Genomic DNA, 25,859 nt, shown 5'->3' on the forward strand with positions numbered 1-25,859 from the left:
TTTCCTCACTGGTCTTTGACTTCCTAGTCTACTTTTATGTTACAATAATTTGGGAAGAAATAATTTGGGATGGCCCAGCGGATCCAGCCAACATTTTTTCATACAACTCAGCCACTTAATTCTGAACCGAACTGCACTCATTTATAAAAACCACATCCAATGGGACCCCTAAATGTGTATATTTTACAACAGAAGACGTACATTTGCTGGACTCTCTACTATATATTGAAACATGAAACATTGCTTTATTTAGTGTAATTAAACTCCGCGTGATTTTAAGTTAAAAAAACATGATACTGTACGAGTCCATTTATGGTTATTATTTGACACTACGTCGGAACATATGCATTGTTCGGATACGTTGGTCTTCTAACTGGGCTTTGACGGCCCAGTCATTACTTCGCCGCGTTTGTCAAGCTATTAATTGGTTTTTTTCCCGAAGCAAAGTAATATATGGACCAGTGAGCGTGATGTATTTTATAGTTTTGTTTTTTCCAAGTATGTGACAGTGCGCCTGTGTTACTGTTCAGAACGTGTGTGAATCCAAGCTATAGTCCTCAGGTGGATCTGTGGTTCCTGTGTTTCATTCTCGAAGCTGTTATTCTGGAAGAGATAGAAGGCAGCTGTGTTTACAGCTCTAGTCTTGGCACACATTTACCAGAATCTATTATTCATATCATTCAGTATCAGGGAGAGATCTCGGGCCACCTGTCTATCTGACAAATTCACCCTTTTGTGAGCTTTCTGTTCGTAGCAAATTATGTTCACATTGATGAATCGAGTTTTTATGAGCAATCCTAACTTACATTCTCATGGAAGGCCAGAGGCGATAGACAGCCAAGTGCTTTCAGTCCACGCACATACACAAAACGTTGAAAGGAAGAGAAATGTTGATTTTTTTTGTAAATACAATTTACCGTAGAATGGTAGGTATAGCATTTGGCAGCGCGTTCCTAATTAGAATTTTGGGCTTTCCATAAATGAATGCAAATAATTTGCTTTTAGCAAACAAACACAAATAATTGTTATTTTCTCCGCAGATATTTCTTTGCAATAAGTATTTAGGTAACGCAAAAAAAGATTGCTTTGATTAGCATATGTACCAAATATCACTTATATTTCATAATTCCGGCAACACAAAATATCGCTAAGTATCTTTCCGTGGTTATGAAAAAATGGCATGTTTTACATGACTGTTCTTTGTTGGATAATTGTTCAAAAGGACTTTATTGTGGCTTTTTTGCTTAATGAATCGTGAAGTATTTTTTTTTTAAGTTAAAAGAGATTTTTACACCACAGTCAATGATAGACAAGAAGGAGAAGAGACCAGGTGATGGGTCAAAGACACCCTTCAGGGTGACCTAGGACTGTGGTTTGGCATTTGGGAATCAGGGTAATAAAACTCGCCTGAAACCCTGAATTTCTGAAAGTGTTTTGGATTTTTTTTCTACTGCACAGGGAACGAGGTAAATAAGCGGGTCAGCCTCCAGGGTGAAATGATAGAGGTTAATACAGTGATGGAATTTAAACATTCATGAATCTAAGATTATGGTTCTAACAGAGAAAACAAAATGGGCAGACTATATGGGCCGAATGGGTCTTATCTACCGTCAAACTCTATCTTGGTAACTGCACTATTTTTTTTTTATTTTTTTTTTTATATTTCACGGGTTAGTATTAAGGAAGCATTTTAGAAATGTTCTCTGAGTGCTTTTTCTAACGTTGATCCAAGCAATGCGTCTTTCTGCTTGGTGGAGGATGTCGCCAACTGGCTTGGCTCAAGTTCTGAGAGTTCTATAACCCCTCGTTTCCACTTCTCAGATTAAAAGGCGTGCTGGACCAGCACCCTAGTAAGCATTAAAATATCACCACCCATGAGATAATAGAATGTCTATCTGGGTCATGGTAACTCTGTGTGGCATATTAATAATTGGGGCAATGTGTTGTACTTTGACCATGTGTCCAGTTGCTTTCTGGAGAAACTGACCACAGCTTTTTAATAATCACGTTTCAAGAAAGTTTATACATGCCGAAAAGACAAAAGAGAAGAATCCATAGCAGTCTGCTCCCGTCTCTACTTCTTCTCAAGGGCTGCCTCCACCCTCATGAATGCCCTTCCCCAGCTGATTGGAGATACCAACTAGATCCCACTGACGAGGCCCATGGAGACCAAAATGCACTGTACGTCGGGGGTTGTTTGTTCCCTCATGCAGGGGAGATTTGCCTCAAATTTTGGTTTTGGCCTACCCTTGGGACAGAATCAGACTGGTATGTTGGTGGAGATTTCTCTTCTGCAATGACACAAGACAGCTAAAACCTGAGCTTCTCCCAAGCACGGAGCCACAGTAGGACAGGCTATTACGTAGCTGGTCATCCCAAAGAGTGATACTTTTACCTCTTATGTAATATAGGTATAGGTAATTTAGGAGGTATAACTCCTTCTAGATTATACGATTGTTTGAGCAGGGCCCCCTTACCAAGTGTAATTTGTTATTTGATTTGTTAACTCCTGTTTGTCCATTGTACAGCAATATGATGGCGCTATATAAATCAGGAAATCATTTATAATCATATAATTCACAAGGTGTATAACAGATATAAGGGTTTTGTTTTGTTTTTTTATACATAACATCTGAGGTCTTTGTTAGAGACGTTTGTGTTAGGTACCCCAAACAACGTTACATTTGTAACGCTTCTCATTAGATGCCCAAAGAGCATAATGTATGCATTATTAATTAAACAAGGTACATTTGGCTAATTGTCATTTCTATACAGTAGCTCTGCACTAAGATACATTTTAACAATCTATAAATAATTGATATTTTTTTTTCTTTCATCTTCCTTAGTTTGCATAAAATTAATGACTTAGTAAATGTTACTCACTTCAAAATATTCATCTGCTTCGATGAAATTAAACTAACGCGGTAACCTTAGAAAAGAAAGACTTTTATTTTTTTTTCAAAATAAAAAAACAGGGGACTGTGACAACATTTCCAATCGAGATGACACATTCGATAACAAAAGCCATAAAGCACTTAGAAAACCTTACAGAAAATGTATCAAATATACAACTTTATTTAAAAAAGATTTTTTAAAAAATAAAAAATCTCTGAAAATTTTTATTTATTTTTTAAAATGTCTTGTTAGCACCAGAAACACATTTTTATTAAAATGCCCAAAAATCGTCAAAATGTCCATCACCCCAACATCCTCCTTTTACTAAAGTGTGTTAATCTATCTTACTTGTCTCTATTTGCTTGCCGAAGGCTGAATGTACATCTGGGGTTGTGGGTTCTTCGTGCAGGGGAGATTTATCTCACATTTCGCTTCTGGTCTGGCCCTGGTAGATGGAGATTTTTTCTCTGTAATGGCACAAGAGAGCTAAAATTTGAGATGCCCCCTAGTGGTGACGCATTGTAAAACAGGCTATGAAACGGCTGTTCTTGGTTGAGCGACTCAGATTTGTTTTTTCTGATATTTTACTCATGGGCCCACTCCAAGGGTAAAGATGTCCAGACGTGGACCTCCCTTCTGTGGACCTCTTTTGTCCATATTATAAAAATGGTGATGAGATATGATTTTTATGAAAAAACTGTGTTTTCACAGCTAATGACATCACATTCATTATGGCAGCAGCACTACATCAGTAATCATCTGGGTGGGTGGCCACAAGGGAATAAAATGTCTTTTCTTCCAGCTATAATCAATATATATATTTTTGTGTTTGAGTGAGTGAATGAGAGAGTGTGTGTGTGTGCATGTATATATTGTGTGTGTGTGTGTGCGTGCGTGGTGCTTGTGTATCAACTACACAAATAGAGTTAAATAATGTATCGGGATTGATTCTGTAACTGCCTCCTTCATGTTTTAACCTTACTGATTTGTCACCCATAGCAACAATAAACCGATTTTAATAGGAGTCAATCCTATTATTCATTTAAATTACGGCACAGGAGCACTTAGACTCGAGACATTTGCATTCCGCAAATGAGGATTTGATGAGCAAAAATGATAAGATATATGTTATGTAATCTGCACTATTTTGCAAGCAAATAAACAGCTCTTGAAATTGATAAACTTCAGAATATTTTAAACTCAAATGTTTGCCCATAAATGATTAAAATATATTAGCCGTTCAGCTCCGCAAGAAAAAAAAGAAAACGCACACAGAGAAAGCAGCGTAGTTGTGTTGGTTAAGTTTGTAATTAATAAATTTATTGCAGATTCCGTTCACTTAGTTAATGTTCTAAATGCTGCATGCTCCCCTTATCTGCATGCCACATTATTGTAATAAGTACACTCCAAAATAATTTCTTTTCACATATTTTTACAAATCTTGCCCTTATTTGCATGCGAGTAAGTTGTCAGCTTAAATCTTTGAAATGCAAAATATATCTCATTTCTATATTTCATCAAGGAGCCTTTCATGTTTAATAAATTACAACTTAGATCCTCTAAGACTTTGTTTTTCATTAACTAAAAGCAAAAAGGATACGTTTAAAATCTTAATCACAACCTGAAAAGGGATTGGGAGGCGGTTATTTGTCTTGCCGCGGTGTATAGCGTTTTCAAACTGTTTCTGTAGTACAAGGTTAAAACAATGATGTATATTATGGGGGGGGGGAGTTTTCTTCATTGATTAGACCGATGGATAACAACGTCGACTAAATGTTGTTTTTTCTCCCCTCTTAACCACCTGGCGTAACACCCTAGAGAAGGGTCTGCTCCAGTTTTTAACTCCCTTGGATTGTTGCGCTAAAAGAAATAGTTACATCCGAAAAAAAAAAGAAAAAAAAAAAAAAGATTATGTAATCCGTCAATCTTGAAGAATTGCAGGAATTTTATAATTAACGATGGAACATCTGAGGCAAAGGAAGGATTTCTCACTGACTCTGGCCTTATCTGTTTTTTTGGATCACTGAATGAAGACTTGTATCCAACTGGAATTTATGAGCATCTGTTTCATGTATGAATTTTCCCTCTGGTTAGGCCGGAGATTTTTTTTTACATTCATTTCCTAGTCGATTTCGCAGAAGGGTCGCAAAACATGTCACTACTGGCCTAACTCTAATAAGGTGGGGCGATAGAGATTAAGACTATGATATTTATAACAGCTGCTAACATCTCTTCTGGCCCCGGAAGACCTCCAGAGGAACACCTCAAGCATTACCACGAGCCTGTTGTTTTAACCATTTAACATCCAGATCGATATATTACTGCCAAGCCATGCGTAGACCCAGACTCCATCTGGCCATCTGGCTTATCGGGCAAGTGCCCGGTGGGCTGCTGGCCAACAGCACTCCATAGTCACCTGATCTGCCGATGGAAGCTGGGTATTTCCGGCCGCACGCTGTATGAGCATAAAAATGTAAAGCGAGGAATGTCACATCCGCTTGTCGGCTGCGCTTACGTCGTTCGGCAGCCGCTGGCCTTAAAGTGCCACGGCCGCCTCGTTATCGCCATTTTGGCCTGGCATAGCACGCCTTCTTAGGTGGCTTCTTAGAAGAGTATGCAGTTTTTCATCTTTCATAATTCTAGGCATTAAGGCATAAAAACTTTTTTGAGTACCCCTTTAATTAACTAGAAGCTGCTATTACTAGCGGTATTCTGGATACCAATGATCAATGTGAAATTTTGCATTTAAAAAAAAAAATAAATTTATTTTTTTATTAAAATAAAAATATCAGTAAACAGAAGGGGCTGGTGGAGGGAGAGCGAGGTGAAAAGAAATAAATCATTGTAGTCTCAGGAAGAGTAATCCTCGTTGAGGATTTTGGCTGATTGATATAAATAACATCATCCCCACCATCTGTCCGAAGAGGGACCTTTCCAGTTAGTGTTAAGCTACAACGGCAGAATAATTAATGAATGGTGTCCTTTGTGCTGGTAATAAAGACAAGACAAATTATGTTATAATCCAACTGCTGCTCATTTGTCACAGCCAAATAAAATGTCAAATAAAAGTGAGGGGGCTACTGTGTTTGTTTAACAGACTACAGGCTACCTGTTCCTCTTGCCGGCAACATATGAATGTCACATCCAGAATAATTACTAGGAATATAAAACTGTTTACTGTATCGGTATACAGATACAGATCTGGATGCTGTTCTGATCTTAATTTCTCTATGTTTTCCTTTCTCTCTCTCTCTGCATACAAATCTAAAGTCTCTGTAAATAAAAGACGCAGAATTTCGTAGGTATTGGTGTATATACAGGCGCAAGGCTGTGCCTTCAATCGGGAAAAACAGGGTAGTCGGCTCAAGGCAACCAACTCGAGAGGGCCCCTCAATTCCACCTATGTAAGTCAGCAAATGACACAAGAAAATTAGATTTCAGTCTTTTCCTGGAGAGTCTGGCGTAGACCTTGTCCTGGAACCCTACTCTCCTAGGGATGGTACTTTCTACATACTGTCAACAGTCCCTGTTTTCATGGGGTAGTCCTGATTTTTAGACACTCTCCTGCTGTCCAGAGCAGCAGTAGGCCATATGGTGGGCGATCCTGGGCAAGTTGGGGAAACTCTTGCATCCTCTTTTGCAGTGCAGACCTCCGTTGCAGCTTCTATGTGGCCACCTTGCGACGCTTTGAAGCTGAGCATTGCAAGGTGGCTCTTTAAAAATGGTAAGTTAGTGGGTGGATGGGAAGCCACATCTCTGGTACCCTCCACTCGTGCTTAACGTCTGCCCATCTCTCCTCTAGCCATTCCATGAACACAGGTGTCCCAGTTTGGACATCTGAAATGTTGGGAGCAATGTGTCTTTGTTGATGCAGCAAATTGAGTTGCTGTTACCTGTTGGCTCCTGGGCGATGGATCAAGAACCCTTTAGAACCTTTCCATCCCCATTCTGTATTTCATTACCAGCCACATATTTAAAAAAACAGAACACAAAGTTTTACTTTCAAAGACGTCCTGCAGCAGACATGAACTCAACCTCATTAAATCTATGACGGACAAGCATTCCCACCCAAATAACGAAACTCATCTGAAATTTATTTGGGGACCTTTACGAATCCCTTCTTTTTTTCCTCTCTAATCTTATTCTATTTATTTTCACATTTCGTAACGCCATAGGAATCGGGGCGAATAGAAATGGCTGCTATTTTTAGGCAGTTCAGATATGTGGTTACTGTTCCCGTCTGGCCCCGGCGTACACAAATGCAGCCGGTTGCTAAGAGAAGCAGTAAACACGGCTGGGATGTAGCGAGTTCTTTTGGGAATTACCTACGCTAGCGGACGGGGTTGTGGTGACTCAGAACATACTCCTGCTGTAGACATTCACAAACCTGGCATTTAAACAGGCATCTGTCACTTGCTCTAATGCCAGTTCATAGTATACTCACAAACATCTGCTTCCTTGCACAAAGGGAGACGGAACGCCTGACAGGTCTGTGTTAGCAGGATTCTTACTGCCAGTTTTTTTTATGCAAAAAAAAAAAAAAAAACCCTAATGCTTCCCGTCAAGCCATTAGAAGTGATACAATCAGCCCAGGCCCCATTAAGCCATCAGTGTCCACCTGTGATAAAGACGGCCATTTGTTTTCTTAAAGCCCACTTAATGTCTGCTTAACTCAATTTGTCAGGAAATGTAGAACAATTTCCTCACAGCCTGAAATTTGGTTTTGGTTCAAAGTCAAAAGGCCAGGTCTAGTATTATTCGGATGATACGATAAACAACCGTCCAAACCGAGCGGATCCCCTAAACAACGAGATGTGCCGTGATAACGCACGTAAAATAAATATTTTGTTTCAGGTAATTGTGTTACATTTTACGAAAGCCCAAACATTTTCTGCTCGCCTGGTTTTTAACACGCGAAACATACAGTGTTTTACGCTTATCTTTCTAATTTAGCGCAGGTGTTTACGTTATAAAACAAAGAAGAATTACTCCTACGTATCATGCGTGACCACATCAGATATTAGTACATGTGTGTTTTAAATATAGACCCAGTGACTGCATTCAATTATTTCTTTATTTTTGCCTTTTCTCTCTGTTTTTTTTCCTCCCAAAATATCTTTTTCTCTTCCTTACGTACTCATTTTTTCTGGGGTTTTTTTGCACCTCCATGATTTTTTCCTTTTTCATTATATTTACTTTCTCTTCTTATTTGTACCTAGTTCTTGCCTTTAGCATCCCACCTCCCTCTCTTACCCATCATGCTCTTCTCTCTTTTCTGACTTTCTCATATCCTCCCTGATCACTTTGCCCTTCGTTACCCCGTACAGTTACCTTTCCATATATCTTCTCTCCATAAACATCTCAATTTCTATCTTCCAACCGTCCTGCTTTCTCAGACAGCACCTCCTTCCGTCAGTCTGCTATCCCTGCTTTCTTTCATGGTATTCATTACTTCTACCGAGAGGAGCAGGGATATGAAATATCATACATTCAGTGTTACGGCTCTGTTCGTTATCAGATTACAAGTATTATGATTTTATTTAATCATGTCTTGAACTGCAGGTCCATCTCTGTCTGAAGATTCACTACATTGGGTACAGGATACATTATGACAAAGGACCCGGGACAAAATGCGCCTAGTCTCTAACTTCACATTGTGATTGGATGATATTGTAATGTGCTATGTGGTATATACTTATCCAGTGTTCTCTTTAATACAGGAGACCAAACTTTTACATTTCAAAGACATAAAAAAATCAGAATTAAGAATAATTCAACCCATGAGCTTACAACTGATGGCCTAGTTTGGTTCAAATAAGCAATAACGTTTGTAGCTTGACCAGCGTGACTTCTCATCCCTTGGTTGAATTCACGTTACTAATTAACACTGCGTTAACGTTATCTATTTAAACATAAAGGTGTTATATGGGTTGTTCTGTGAGTGGAATAAGACGTATGTCCTCTTGCAGGTAGGCAGTAGAAAAACAAGCTGCAAAATCATTAGGCGTGACACTACATGTCCTCACATCGAACGCAACCGGTGCGTCTCCTTACAGCCTGTGATGTGTCTTTGCTTTGATCAAAAGCAGCATGTTCGTTTCTGTATGAGATTTTCTGTTGCACAGGGCATGTAATGCATGATGCCGTGAAGGGAGAAAAAAAAATACGCCGGTGACAGCATAACTAGAGAGTTAGGTCTGCTTTGTAGCACCATGAGATTGTTGACATCTGCCGAGGTTGGAGAGCTCAGTAAGCAGGAAATGGGGTGTCACTTTGAGTGGTAGTTTACCATTATCCTGGCATCCTAATGAAGTTTCTGCAGTGCACATAGCTTCTGGATGGCATCTTAACGCACGAATAAGCAAAAGCACTTTTCTCCCTGTCACTGTCATCCATCTGCCTGCACCCTACTGCAGCCAATGGGATGGAACCATGCTACAATGTGCTATAAGCCATTTAGAGTTGCATATTGCATAATCAGTACCATCAAATATGTTAAAAAAAATGATTGTTATTGGTTATTTCCCTCTGTTTCAGGCACCTGGAGTTTGATACATTAACAATCAACTTTTCCGAGCGCAGATTAATTCTCTGTGTGTAAAGTGTTTCTCGATGGAGATGAGCATTAGAATCTTTCTTAAGTGAACGCATCTCGGTATTAAAATTCTTGCTGATTATTCCACTTCATCACATATTTAGTACGTTTATCAATGTGAAAATTTCTGCGGTACAAAAATATTTAATAGAGAGGTCATTTCTCACTACAAGTAAGAAAATAATAAGAATAAATACATTGTATGATTTAGTGTTCTTTTGCTTAGGATCAAGCGACCTACGTCACATTAAGGTCTACCCAATGCCTTCCATACCACCCAGTACTGCTCGTCCTTGGCAAACACTGTACAGCATCATAAATGTTCCATTGTAAAATGTATATTAATATAAATTATCTCCTCAATGTATTCCAGAAGTAAAACTAGATAGATTCTAGGATCTATGCTAGATAAAGAATGCAACTTTGTATCCAAAAGACTGTTCGAATGTGCCAAGTGCTAGGTGTTTTTTAATGAAAGGATGTAATATGTTGTCCATTAATCAATTTAATTGGCATTAATCACAAATTGAAAACTATAATAAGACATTATACATTTTATGTTTCAAATAATTTATTGATCAGGTTTTGGGAGCCATCAGGGTTAGTGTAGACTTGGGTTACTAAGTTGGGATGATTTTTCTGATCCTAGAAACAATGGCAAAAATTGGGAAAAGAACTATAGCTCCTGAATATATGACAAGCTTAAGGTCTTCACAGCAGACTAGATGGAATGAAAGGATCCTATCTGCCAAATCCTATGTTTATGAGATGTCAATCTGTTGAGTTTTTCCTAACTTTCCCACCTGAATTCTTGCAGTAAAACTGAAAAATCAACACTTTCCATGTCTCATTGAAATTAATACTTTTTGGTGCTCAGGTTACAGAGGCCAAGCCTAAATAGCCAAACTGCTTCCAAATATTATTTGGCTTATATCATCTTTTTTAGGAAAAATAACTTTAGAAATATCAAATCCTTTAGGTATTGAAATGCAAAAGTGTCATTATACAATTAAGTCAGCAAATAAAATATAATCTTTACCAAACCTCCAACTTTTTTAAAATACAACACTAAATAATCAATTTTTATTAAGAAAATATTTGACAATTTATTTGGTTTTATTGATTTATAAGAATAATATAGAAGCATGCTACACTGTTGTGCCATGATTTTGTTTTTTTAAACCTGGAAAAGCCTTAACCACTGTTTTAGAGAACTAGGTTCACCGGTTTAATGTATTTTTTAAATATTTGTATTCAACTTCAACCTGTGTTCCTGTCCCGTTTCTATTTTAGCAGTAAAGCAATGCGGTATTTAATGATCTGAATAAATTATAAGAAATAATTATCATCCAGGTCTCAGAAAGGCTAAAGGTCAACCGTCTATACCTTGCAGAATAATAGAAGGATGTCAGGTTTAAGATATATATTACTTCCCTTCAAATGTGTGGTGGGAGAGATAAACCTCGCATTTCCTGCAGTAAAGTACACTATTCTGTTACAAATGTCTTTGTCCTTGTTCAGTAAATGATTAAAGTCTCAAAGAAAAGCTAAGGAAGTCACCTTTATAAATATATTGAAGGAGGTATTGAAAGATACCTTGAAAGGCCAGTTGTTTTGTTCTTGTGGTTCCTGCACGAGTGTTTATTTATCCAAACCAACTCGAAAAATGGAATGGACTCGTTGTAACAATAGACAATTCGTATGACCCGTGATAGAAAGCTTGCTTCCTCAAAGCTGGAATTTGGAATTTTGCTAAACGTGAAAAAATTTAACATTTCTTAAATCTGAAGAAGAAGTTCAAAGGGATCGAACCTTTGTAATGGGGTCAGTTCACTAAACTTAAATGCAAGTTGGGTAAAACATGAGGTTACAATAGCAAACTCACACGAGTTGGACAGAAGTCCAACTTACTGATTAGCTAAAGCCACCATGCTGTTGGGTCACGTAATGCAAGGTTACTTGACCCCGCAGTGAAAACAAGGCCGCTCAAACAGTGTGCGAGTAGTCAGAGAGAAAGCTGCCTGTAAGGTAAGGCGCTGCGTGAGTGAGGGAGCGAGTGAGTGAGTGTAAGTGTTTGTGTGGATGTGGATGTGTAAGTGCTATGAGGGGGAGTGTGTGTTAGAATGAGTGTGTAAGTGTGTGTACATGAATGTGTATGTGTAAGTGATGTGAGAGGGAGTGTGTGTCAGTGAGTATGAGTGAGTGTATGGTAGTGTAAGTATGTATAAACATGTGTATGTGTACAATGGACATATGTGTGCAACTGTGTATGTCAAGGGTCAGGGAGCCGATGGGGCCACTTGGCTTTACTTGCTCCCTGACTGCAGCTGAGTATGGTTGATGCAAGCACCTTTCTAATTAATTAAGCACCTTACGGTTAACATAATAAAAGAACAAAATATAAGTAAAACAAATTGGGAGACCCCAGGGATACATGGACCCCACCCCATGCCTCCCTCTCACAACCAGTATAAATAAAGTAAAAAATAATAATAATAGTAATAGTAGAAACCAGAAGTTTTACGGAATCATTCGCTTAACATCAAACTCCTAATTTATTCTGGGGCCAAATGGGATACTTTAGGTAGATCCAAAGTAAAAAAAAACTTTCAGGAAAGCCTTTTAATACACATCCAACTTTATACAGAGCTAGAGGTGTGAACCCTACATAAACTTAAAGGGAAAAGGATTGTCCTGTCTGTCCTATTTGTATGGACCGCTGAGAGGTTAAGTCTTGGAGTCTGGATTTCGGGCCAGGGCTGATCCAGAACCTTCCATAAACACCCCTTTTATCCCTTCTGTAGGGTTAGTTGACTGGGTCTTCTGTGTATCGTATCACCGTCCCGTGATCCCAGCTATAAGAACAACATTTACAATGTGCAGCACTAAATGTTTAAAAAAAACCCACAAAAAATAAAATAAAACAAATATTCCCGATAATAATTAAATCTTTCGATAATGTCTCCAGTACTGGTAAACGTCAAATACCCTGCTCCGTCCTAATTTGTCCAGTGAAAGTATTTTAATGTAAATATAAAACATAATTGAGGCAGAAATGACAGACATTGTGTTCGCAATACTTTACACATGAATAACTTAACGTTATCTGACGCAAACATATCTCCTACAAGGTCAAAAAACAAGTATATTGGCAAATACCCACAGACATTTATAACCCGAGAAATAATGTTACTTTATCCACATCATATCAGGCAGCAACAAAATAATAATAATAAAAAAAAATCTCATAAAATGTTTTTTTTTTGTACAAAAAAAGACGATGTAGATAGTGGGGAGAAAAAAAAAAATACATGGTATTACGCATTTTAGCGCACCCGTACTCAATATTTCCTTGGGACTTAAAAGAGCAAACGGCGGTGAAAGTACAGTCTCAGCAGCTTTATAAAGCTTAGTGGTAAAATGTGAAGAAGTGATTTATAATGAGAAAAGGTATCTACAGCACACAATTTTCTACCTAGCTGCAAATAATAATTCATAGTGATGTCCCTTCAAGATAAAGGACCTTTTGTGTGTAAGGCCTACGTGGCAAAATGATCATGATAAATGTCTGACTAGCGCAGGTAACGGCTTTACAAACCATTAAGATTAGCTAGCCCTTTTTTCAATGATAACAGGAACCATGGTGCGATCCTATGTGGCAATAATATCTCAGCGCTGATAAATGCCGTAGTCGGTCGGAAGAGTTCATCATATCCTTCTTCAGAAATGCTGACTAAAGTTAACACCCGTGGACCCCTTTTTTATATTTTTTTCTTTCTTCCTTGTTTTATAACAGAACGAAAAAAAAAAAAACAACCAAAAAAAAATATATAAAGTGATTCAGTAAACCCGTTTTTGATTTAATTTACTAAGCTGTTTTACAGCCTTATCTCTCAGATATAATTTTTTCTCTAGACGTTTTGAGTTATTTCTCTTTTTTTTTTTTTTTTTTTCTCCTTCTCCTTCTCCTCCGCTATTGCAAATTGCAAGCTTCCGTCTTCGGAAAAGTTATAGGAAGAAAGGAGATAAGGCACAAAATGGCGGGGATTCGTTTTTAAAGTCAATGGAAAATGCGATGCACTTGTTGATTGAAATTGGTAAAACGGTTTCGTTTGTGTTAATGGAATATTGTTTTAGAATAGCTTATTGCTTAAGTGATTGGTGAAGTTAAATGATTGTAAAGGTGTAAATATGAGCAGGCGCGGTGTCAGGTTGTCTGGCAGCTGCTTAGAGCATGGGGTCATAGCGAAACATAGAAGTTGGTATTACTTCTATCTTGTCATCGGCTTCTCATCTATGAAAGTTAACAGGAATGTTCAGGGTCCAATCATGGAGAAGGATTAGAGAATCCCCCCCTAAACTGACTCACTGTCCGAACAGGAAGTGCTTGGATATGACATAATACAGTATGTCAGCACTCTACCTCACCAGACAGACTGCAGTAGCTTGACAGGTCTGAAAAATCTAATTTGATGGCAGCCAAGACCCGTTTGGCCCATCTAGTCTGACCATTTCTTCTGCTGTAGAGACTCAAACCTTGATCAGTCGTTGGTCTCGTCTTAGATTCAGGAGCCGTATGCCGATCCCATGCATGTTTAAATTCGCTCACTGTATTAGCTTCTATCACAACTTGGGGGAGGTAATCAAACTACAAAAACTTCCATTGCTTTCGGGACTTTTTATAGAGTTTCATCAACTATACGTGGATTTGGATACCTCTATGGTTAGCCAAAAACGTAGGTGGGTTTCCTTCTCCTCCAGAAATAATTACTAGCACAATAGCAACAACTGACATTATGAGGTCCATAATGAAGACAACCCATGAATAACATTGATAGATATGGTATCAAGTATCTACAAATAAGTGGTCGTGATCAAACTACAGCTCGGAAAACCTTTGATCAATACTATATATTTTATTTTTTTCAAAAGATTCTAGTTATTTCGGTATTTGGGTAAAAAGTTATTTTAAAAAAACTAAAACCAAAACTCGAAACCTCCCTTTAAATTACTGAAGCATAATTCCTGCCCTGTACGGACCCATTCCGTTCCTATGCATTCCTAGCGATGATGCTTACCCCAGCTTACTTTAAGGGTTAAATCACATGTTAACATCAGATGAATTTTAAATTTAAATTGGGATTTTGAAAAGGTATACCTCTGTGCATGAAATCGTCTGCCAGAGGGGTAATTTTACAGCACATTAAAATTTTTTATCAGATTCATAAAGTCATTGTCACACGCGGATCCTGGCAGACTGCGAGCACAGTGGGCTGTTGGAAACATGATTTATTTTGCTAGAACGCCAGCAACGAAGGTATCTTTGTTGGTTCTGCTGAAAGAACGTTGGCTCCTACTGCTATAGATCTTATCTGACTCAGGTAACAATTAACGTGGGGTAATTTTTTGCGGAATTCTGACAACGAGTTCATTTTAGATTTAGAAATGGATAGACAAGGACAGCTGAATATCAGAGTCTAGAAAGTGATGGAGCTTTTGTTTGGGGAGTACGGCTTAATTGCTGCTCTTAATGTCCTATTAAGTGAGTGAGTAAATTCCAACTGTGAAGAAGTGATAAATCATTTGATGTACCGCAAGTGGGACTTTCCATGTACTGCAGGGGAAAAAAAACCCGATACACTTAGTACTTTTAACTCCATGTACGTATTGTATCAATTTTACCAACAAGATCATTGTTTTAGTAGCTGAAGATAGGGTTAAAACAAAGCTCTCCCTGCCGTTATATTATTTTAAAAGAATTCTGAAAAGCAGACTATGCATTTTCAAAATACACGTCGGTTTTCTTGAACTTAATATTCAGTATCTGAATAAAACCTGACGTGGAGCCGACTCGGCGCAGCCACGAAGGGCTTATGAAAACACGAACATGAATTTAACCTTGCGTGTTTGCAGGCCGCCAAGAAATTGGCAATGTAACGTCAAAATAAATACTTGTTATTCCTACATGATGGACGTGTTTGGGAACTTAGCAGGAGCGACTACGTGGAGCTCGCCTTCTTCTGGGGAAGTGGCTTCATTAATGGGAATGGATAGTGCCACCTAGGAGTGGGGCTACTCATAAAGAGGGGTGAGATTAGTTCAAGACAGCCTTCAGTTGGTGAGGAGTAAGGGGGAAAGTGTCTGGGAGTGGAGGTGGCCAAGCAACACTCCTCAGCATGGAGAAAACAGAAACTGACCCAGAGACCCAGGGAAGAAGGGTTTCACCCAGAGACTCTTGGTCAGACCCAGAAAATAATAAGGTATGATGGGTACTTGGTTTTCTCTGTATACATTTACTCAAGGAGGCTTCTACGAGGCAGCCTGACTCTTGTCGGCTCACCGCCCAAATGGGACAATCTATCTATTCCTAGCTAGCTAGCTAATATTATACCACTGGGATGTTACAACATTTGGAAAGGAAGCTCAGTTTGCTTTGTTTGAATTGACCAGTGATTTTAAAGAAAAGGTTAAAACTAAAGGGTTAAGAGCCACACAGCAATAGTTAATCTTTAAAACAATTATGTCTCATGGTGAAAGCTACCAAACTCTTGCAGGAAAACTAAGAGCATGGAAAATCTCTAGTGACTTATCCCTGACCACTGAGAGCCTAGCTAGCCTTGAATGACTCCATTCTACGTGAAGAGGCTTCCATGTGTGAGTTCCAAAATACATTGTAACAAACAACGGATTTCTGATGCTCTCCTGAGATCTTCCGCGGTACATCAGCTGGATCCCGGTATTCTCTGATGTTACGTCTCCAAGCAGATGTTCACATGCACAGATGTGGATCTTTTGCACATGTGGAGAACATGCTTAGATTAATCTGCTGATCAAGCCGGAGAAATAGCACAGAGACCTCCAAAGTATCCTAGCCGGATAAGAATATTTTTAATGTAATGTCTAAGGAGAGAAACTGTTTAGTACAGGTGCTCATAACACATAATTAGTAGGGCAATATATTTAAATGTGCCTCTTAGTACGTTTATAAATGAATGTACATCTGGGAGACAGTTACATTATTGGATTTGCTACAGGTCTCTAGTTTATAGCACTGTTCCAACTGACCAAGATAATGTTGTCACTTTCTAATTCAATTACATATTTCTCATGGATATTCTAATCTTGCTATAATATCCAATAATATCCTTTTTAATGCACATAAATAACATGTTTGGTTTGGTAGTTGCTACTTGACATTTCATGCGGTCAAATATATGCCCCAAATCTTTCCCATTATCGGATCCATTTAGCTCATATTTATCATGTTTATTTATATTAGCAAATGCATTACTTTATACTTATCCATGTTGAATCTTACCCTCAGAAATTCAAGAAAATGACCTGCGTGTGAAATCTATTAGGAACCTCGTAAAGAAGCTGCCCCGACCTAACCATGACACCATGAAAACCCTCTTTGAACATCTCAGAAAGTAAGTTATCAAAATGGCTTCATAAAACACTTACTTTGTAGAGCTCTTGTTCTTCCTATCATTCACCTGCTTTGGTTATTGTATGGGGCGCTTTGTGCATTTTTAAACCTACTCAACTTCTTGGATTCTGGACGCATGTGGAGAACATTTTTTGCAGGAGGAAAATTAATTATAAATGCTATTTGAACAAACTATAATATACATAGATTGTCTTCTATTATTAAACAAGCCCGGTCATTTCTCATGACCCATCGCTGATAATTCCATTGGAATCCTTCTGTATGCCCAAGTAGGACTTAGTAACTTCTTGGACTCACTGATTTAGCAGACTATATGGCCAGATGTTGTTTAATATGATTTTCTTGTGTTAAGGTAATATCAAAAATATGTTCTAATTGTTGTTCCTATTTAGGAGCGTCAGACCTCTGTCCTCCCCAAATCCATTGTCCCTATTTCTTCCGCTAATGTCTTTCTTGTATGTATTTCTAGTTTGTCTATGGAGGTAGCTGCCTATGTGCTTGATTTTATACACCTGTTAACAATGGATGTCCACATATTTTTGGTCATATAGTGTGTGAGTTTATCCAGTGTTTTGTAGCCTTCAAAGAAATGAGATTATAAACAGTGGAAATGTGTTAAACTTAAGTTCTGGAAATAAATTATTTTTCTTCCAATTGCCTTATTAAGCTAAATGAATAGCTATCAACATGTCACAAATTGACCGCACCATCCCTCTAACCCCAGTGCCTAAAGCAAAAGCATAACTTCTTCTTACAAGGAGATACCGTCTTAAGCTTAGTTGTCTTCCACGGTAGCTTCCACATTCCACAGCATAGAAATAAATGCAGTATATTATACTTAAAAGTGATGATTAATATGTTCCACAGGTATAAAAATTCGGTTCAGTGATAAAAAGATAATTGACAGCCCCCCTTTAATACAACATAAGAGATTTTAATGCTATTACCCTGTCCATGTGTGGCCCTAAGGAAGTATTAGGTTCCATTGTATTATCTCAATAATTGGAAAGTCTTTACACCCTGATTGGAACCCATTCCTCAACTTTAAAAAGTTGATCAGCTTCATTCTACTTGTTAATACAAAGTTTTCCTTCCGCGATTGGTTCATTTTAATGTCATCTCAACAACACGATATGGGGAAATCTATGCGTTATGACCTTTAATAAAAGTGCAACATTGGGAGGAAAGAAAGGATTAAAATGTTTCCAAGTGTCTCCAAGACAACAGTTACAAAGTCACACAAGGTATATGTGTCTTTTTCGTCTTTGTCCCTTTAACTGGATATTTTGTAACAGGTATTTAAAAGCAGGGGGGGCGAGGGGGGGCATCATGCTCGGATATTAAAGTTGTGCACAGCATTTATCGATATTTTTTTCTTCGCGGAGTCTACAACCAGCAGCAGGATCCAATCAAAGTGTGGCTAAACTCCATTACCTCACAGAGTCACACTCTAATTGGAGCCTGCTGTGGGCCACTTTGAAGGGAAATGAAGAAATCAACACATGGTGCAAGTAATGATTTTATTTCCTCCTAAATATCTTTGTAAAGTTCATTTAACCCCTCGCTGCATGATTGAACGGTTTGTTAAAGGGTCAGCATCCTCGGGCATCTTTCATTCCATTTCTCTCTTTTTTTATTATTACTTGAAACTTCCAAACTGAAGAGATCACCTGCTTGAGCTAAACCTTGAATGAAACATGATAAAAAACATAAGAACAGAGAAAGACGTATTGAACACAACGGAATAGTTAATACTGTGGACACAAATTAAAATAAAATGTTATGGTTCTGTTGAATTCTGAATAAAAGTTCTTTTAGCTTTAAAGTTGGCCAAGACCCTTGGAAGACGTATTTATAAAAATAAATGCCGTGCTATGTAATGGTGATGGGTTCCTTGTAACATTTATTAAAAGAGCAAATTAACAAAATTAAATCTTTATCCTGGCTCAGGCCTAGGATTCCTAATGTACACAAATAAAAATTAGTAATTAGTTCTTATGGAAACTTTACCATTTCCACAAAATAATGGATGCCTGCAACTTACTTCCACGTGTTCACTCCATACCTGTATTTTACCTAAATAGAAGTATGATGTCTTTACTTTGTATTTACCTTGCAATTGTATTAACCCCGCAATTGTATTAACCCCTTAAGGACAATGGGCGGTCCCTAAACCCATTGAAAACAATGCATTTTTACGGGCTTTGTCATTAAGGGGTTAATTAAACTTCTATTAATTTTCCATATAAATTGTGCTAAATACGCAGTGAATATCCTTGGGAGTTTTGCATTTTAAATACATTCCAGATCCTAATGTCACCGGAATGGTTGGGATCTCAATGACCTGCTCACCCATTATCTCCTATAAATACAAGAATGAGTTCCATGTCAAGCTACTTTTAATTATAAAAGCAATTTTATGTTTTTTTTTTTTCTCTCTGAATGAAACATTGATAACGTGCATACCCTTTCTTGCAGTAAATTTATGTTGGATCTTTGTCAATAATATAATACGGTATATTTAAAACATTGATTATTTTGTCATGGCATTCCTATTGATTCAGTTCATATACATAATTACATGGCGGGTGCCAACTATATTGATGATCATATTACAGCAATTAATCATGCACAGTAATTGTGTATTTCTGTTTTAATCTGCCTTTTTTTATTTTATTTTTTAAAAAAATATTTATTTGTTTGCCTCTAAAAAAAATAATGAAAATAAAAATAAAATTATATATATATATATATATATATATATATATATATAATTACATTTTTAATCTAGAATGTATTATTTTGTTTTTGTCATATGTTTTTCCTTTGGTTCCTGTGGCAGTGCTATTTATATAATTATTTACATATACATATGTAATTAATTAATTCAATATTTATTTAGTAGATATTTATATAATTATTTACATATACACATGTAATTAATGAATTCAATATTTATTTAGTAAATATAGATAAAGTAATAGCACCGTCACTTCCGATGATAAGTAGAGAGTCCCTGGCATCAGTAAACATTTCACACTTGTCATGATAAAATGGTTCTAATGTGTTACATTTAACTTTGTATTTTACCTCTGGCACAGGTAAATATGAATTCTATGTGTGTAAATAAAGAATTCTCAACTTGATTAAAAATAACTGGATTTTGCAGTTTTATAAACACTCGGTAGCCGTGCTGCTAACACGTGAAGTCACACTATGCCATTAGTTATTGAGAGTGACATTACCTGGAGGTATCCTGCGTTTCAGAACTAGAAATAGAAATCTAATATGGAAGTAAATGTACGCTGCCAACTTTTATCAAAGGCTGATAAATATTTAAGGCGTTATTTTTCTTATCTATTGCAATAAAAAAAAAAAATGCTTTATTTTATCCCTTGCCATAACTGTGAGTCAAGGCTTGTATTAAATTACACTTTACTATGTAGCGATTCTGTTATATTGAAGTTATGTATGGCAAAAATGTATTAAATCAAACAAGCAAAATTATGACGAGCCATAAATATTGTTCTCTTATATTATATTTTAAGAGAAGAACGCACACACTACACAGAGTTATCAGGTTTGATTATGTTTTGCCAAAAATCATTTTTGGCTAATAAAAAATCCATTTAGGGTTTTTTTTTTTTTGCTAATTTATAAACTGTATGTATGATGTATAAACTGATTTATACTGATTTTTATTAATTAGTTTGATTTATGAAAATCAAAGTAGTTTACATAGAACATGACTAATGGAATCCTCCACTTCCCTTTCACCTTAGACCATACTTGGCCAAAACTCACTTGATACATTCATGCACTTAACCACTCGGACACAATATGCAGATAATAAATGCCCTGGTACTTATTCATTATACAGAAAGTAAGAGAAATTTGCCAGCATGTTACATGTATCAACATTAATTCTGCGATAGAAACTCTACGATGCACTGGCGATGTCCAATGAAAGTGTTCGTCACTCGCACCACCATGTGAGGGCAGCACCGAGTCCTCACATCCACCAGTGAGTATCAATCCACCAAGTAGAATTGGGGGAACGTCTCCTTTCTCCAGCTGCTAAACGGATCTTCTTCCCATTTTCTGGCAAAGTCCTACCGCTGTCATGACATAACAAATAAACGTTATTGCCAAAACATCCAAAATGTACAAATTTCATAGGTTCATGAAATGTTACATAGTTATCATAATATATCAATTCATAATATATCAATTCAGTGAAATTCAACTAGAAACAAAACAATTGTCTAGGATTGACCCAGTTGAAGGCACCCCCACACCCTTTTCCCAACCATAGTCACTCATGCCCAAATAAATGGAATTTTGAGTGTTACAGTCTGCTCAGACTTCCTTCCACCTTGCAGATCCATTGGGTGGTAGACCAGAACCTTTGGTAAAGATTTTAGTGAGCTGCATTGGGTTTCAAGACAAATTATACCAGAAACGAAGATGATTACATCTCAAAACCTTGTAAATGAATGCAAGGTATCATTGTATTTTCTTACTTTCTTTCCACTGATAACGAGGTACATTTCTATACCACTATTAAGATGTCAGTAAGAGCAGTTGGATTTTTGTAAGGGATGCCAAGTAGTCATTGTCTCTGTCCCAGTGTTCTTCATCTAATGGAATTCACATCACCACATTCCATGTCTTCATCCTGATGTCATTTTTTCATTTTATTTCCTGGAGTCAGGGAAAAAAACATTGTTTTCATATCATTGAGTGAGTCTTTAAGTGAAACCTTTTAATGGCCAAGATATCAAGCCCCAAGCCCAGCCTTTGTAACCACTTGAAAGTACCGAGCAGTGTTGGTAGATAAACCCAGACAAGAGACCTTCTTCTGTTTATGTTCTCTGGCTTCAAGCCGCCGAGGAAGCTCGCAATATTTACAAAAAGGTCAGGTGTTGTTGCCTCGGGCTGCCAGCTGCCATGGACATACTCAAAAGAAATGTTTGTGAATGTCTTTCCATTCTAGAACTTTAAAAGGTAGTCTTCTCATCATGGCAGCCGATGGAAACCCTTTATTGATTAGACCATTTTGCCGGTTACTGTAGTGATAAGACTATTTTGCTCCAGGATCACATTTAACTCGACCAGTAGACTCAGTAGAATGAAAATTCAGAATGTATCTTTTTTAGCTATAGAAACATAGAATTTGATGGCAGATAAGAACTGTTCTGGCCATCTGACTCAAACCATACTCAGTCCTTCATCTTGGTCATCGTATTACCACTTCTGCTAGAAGTATATTCTACTTATTTACTATATATTTGCCCCAGACCCTCTAGATTTAGATTATGACTTCTCGTTCTAGCATTTATCCTCTTTTTCTTCCTGTGCTTTGTTAAATCTTATTTAAATGTTTCTATCACATCTCCCCTTTCTCTTCTCTTGCCCAAGCCATACAGATCGATATAACTTAGTCTTCCCTTTTAACATCATTTATTCAATTATTTTTAATTTTACAGCAAAAACTAGTAGCCATACAGAAAATTATTAAACAGTCATTGGTTATTCAGTTTAAATTATCAAACCTGTATGAACTCCATTGCAAGAATACGCTAGAGATCACCCCAAGGATAAAAAAAAGTTATTTATTTTATCTGTAACACAAACATTTTCTGTCGGTTTAAAAAATAAAATGAAACCAGTTTTGAAAGGAAAATGAAATTGTTCTTTTTTTGTGTAAAACAAGAAAAGAGTTGGACTTTTTCCAAACAAATTATAGGCTTCTCTTCAACTATTAGGCATCTATTTTTCTTTTGTTACAATCGCGCGAAGAGATTGGTGGTGATGGTAGAGTATACCACTCCCTATCTGCTGCTTCTTCTTCTTCTTTGAATGAAAATTGCTGAACCCAGATGTCTAGCATGGAAAAAAGAAAAAAAAAAAGAGAAAAAAAGAGAAAAGATCCATCTTTCACATCTGGTGTATTGGCAAGCTGATGTAGCGAGTTCCCTTAGCTTTTATGATGGAGTTGTGGACTGATCGGGATGTTATACCCCCCAATCTGACTCTTCCGGGTTAAATTATATCATCGAAAATGGCTGACATTCCTATTTTCTCTTTTTCTTTAAAATTTCAGAAAATATATTTTTTATTTTCAAATACAAATCTATTCAATATGATAAAACCAAGGAGGCTGTGATCTTCTGAGTCAGGAACACCAGAAAAACCAAAGCAAATAAGAATAGATTGGGAATTGACCTCGATGCTCTTCTGGGTTAAATTATATTTTCAATTATGGCTGACAAATTACGAATAAAAGTGAGTGAGAGTGGAAAAAACAACAAAATGCAAGGAAAATTCAGAGCTCTCTGGTATGTTTTCTTCCTTTGTTTGGTTGGGATCCCTCCTCGTTTTCAGACATTTGTACAAATTAACAATTTTCATTTAAATTAAAATTCATACAAATCTTCTAAAAGAACTCAAACTTAAAAGTGCCTGAAATGAAATATCGGCAAAATCTGAGTATAAAAAAAAACAATCAAAAATACCCTTCCCTATCTCCTTCTTTAAAACTATCTAAAAACACTATAATATTTCCATAATATATGTTTTTAAGTATGGCTACTGAATATTATATTGTTAACTTTTTACATGAATTTCAAGCATCTATGATGAATACAATACCATTATCTTTTGTAAATAGTTATTTTCTCGTGATAATTTATCATCTTATCCATACCTAGTTCTTTTTTTCCCTTGATCTTTCTCTTTTAACTCCGTATACCTTCCTCTCAATCATAGATGCAAAAAATCTAGCAAACTCTATTCTGCGCAGGTAAAATTGTTCACACGCTCTTATACATTTTTGGCCTATAAGCAAAAATACATGGATTTTTACATGAAATAGAGTTATGATAAATATATATGTATGAGAGGGGTTAGGAATCTTTAAAATGCACTCTGTCGCTTGGGCAAATTACTAAAAATACATTTTTATACCGCAGCATGCGCGCTAGGAAAACAATGTATAATCTTGTATTTTGATTAAAATACATTTCTTCGGTTGCTAGTTTCCTAATTAGTATTGTGACAGTATATTGGACGGCCGTAAAAAGATCTGGGAATCCTTATAAACAAATACCACTTGGAAAATTAAGGAGGAGATTGTAGACTGGAAAGCGCCCCAATTCTAATAGGAACAAAAATCTGGCAGTCAAATGTAAGAAACTGCTAACTCACAACAGAGTGACCTAGAAGAAGGCGTAAGCCAAAAAAAAAGACTGCGTTTTATGCAATTCTTCTGAAGTAGCGTCGTTATGTCTCTACCATCTGCAGATTTTATTATTGTGCCTCAAAAATGAGAAAAAAAAATGTGCCTAAATGATATTGAATTGTACCCAAAGGAAAGACTCCAGAATTGTGGGCGCCACACCCCCACCTACTGATGTGGTCCAAGACTTTTTTTCTCTCTCTCTCTCTCTAAAAGCACCTAATTAAGAAATTCTGACTCATTTACATGGATCTTTTTGATCTAAATTATACTCCAAACCACACCAAATTAGCAGCATCTGTGAATGTGAAATGTTTGTTCCCCGCGCCTTCTAAAAGCGGGCCAGCTCTGCACAGCACATGTTGAAGTGACGAGGAATCGTTCCTTACGACTTTTACCTCTCAAGATCTATATTTCCACTAATAATTCATAACGAGAACGAGCAAAGTATAGCAAGCCGTGATTATTTTTGGGCTGTATCCTCCATAAAAGTTAGAAAGATGTAGACCACCAACTTTGCTTCTGTCATTGATAAAAAGAGGTTCCAGTGGCCATATTGGAATCTTCCAATCGGCCAAAATCCAAGTTGTCAGCAAAACAATTACATTTTATAAGCAACACAATAATATTGGAAGCCTGACATTTATATCTGAACGAGATGTGACCACCTAAGAGGGGACCACCTAATATTAAGAGTCAACTTGGGTGGACTCAACGCATTATTGTTTATTTTACAACATTCTAAACATTCCGCGGATCGGAATGTTGGCGATTTCCGATGTCCTTGGTCTTACTGGGGCAATGAGGTGTTCCCAAATACTCATCTAGACATTGGATTTGGTGCACACAATAGTTTTGAGACATATTCTTAACATTTTTGGTGTTATCGGGGTACACATTTACAATAGTTTGAGCATTATACAGAAACAGCACATCAAATGGAAAAAAATGGTGTTTTAAATACATCTGTAAAAGTTCATGGTTAAAAAAAGGTTTTTTATAATTTTTTTTACGTTAGTCTTTGTTGTGGCATGCTGAATAATAGCATGGAGCCAGCAGTCTTCCTCTTGTCTGCATTGCCTGGATTCAATATGCAGTTCTAAACGCAGAGTATGACACTGTGGTCAAGAAAAAGCAGCTTTTTCCACTCTACCTTTTTTTATCCTTGAAAACATACAATCTGGTGTTTATTTTTCTTGCCCTCATTCCGCATTTTAAAATATTCAAAAATTTGAATCAGGTTATGCTTGTTTGATATGATTATAATAACTTTGCTATAGACATAAGCAGACTTTTATTCAAAGGAATTCTGTCTGTTTAACAAAAAAAAGCACTATTTGCGTCTGTAGCAATTTTTAATATCATGGGAAATATGTTGGACCGATATGTAATAAATCCTGAAGCGGAATAAATGTTTAGATGTGAATGTACTTTAAACAAAAATCAGGTACGAGCGTGTTTCTACACAACACTTTTTACATGTAATACTACTAGTACTTTTTTGGTGTAATAATATTTGCACACAATTAATGTTTTATATATTATTACGTATTAAAGGTGTATATATAATATATATATATATATATATATATATATATATATATATATATATATGTATATATATATATATATATATATATATATATATATATATATATATATACATATATATATATTAT

At 36.7% G+C, this 25,859-nt stretch overlaps 1 protein-coding gene across 1 annotated transcript in view; it reads left to right on the forward strand.

Moving 5' to 3' along the window:
* The window catches only part of ARHGAP15 (Rho GTPase activating protein 15), a 179,376-nt gene that overhangs the window by 145,246 nt on the left and 8,271 nt on the right, over nt 1-25,859 (forward strand). The window contains exon 14 of the mRNA XM_053472318.1: nt 16,815-16,920. Coding sequence (XP_053328293.1) covers nt 16,815-16,920 — 106 coding nt within the window. The remainder of the gene's footprint in view (nt 1-16,814; nt 16,921-25,859) is intronic.

The sequence above is a fragment of the Spea bombifrons genome, chromosome 7 (assembly GCF_027358695.1).
Source record: "Spea bombifrons isolate aSpeBom1 chromosome 7, aSpeBom1.2.pri, whole genome shotgun sequence".
Lineage (NCBI taxonomy): Eukaryota > Metazoa > Chordata > Amphibia > Anura > Pelobatidae > Spea > Spea bombifrons.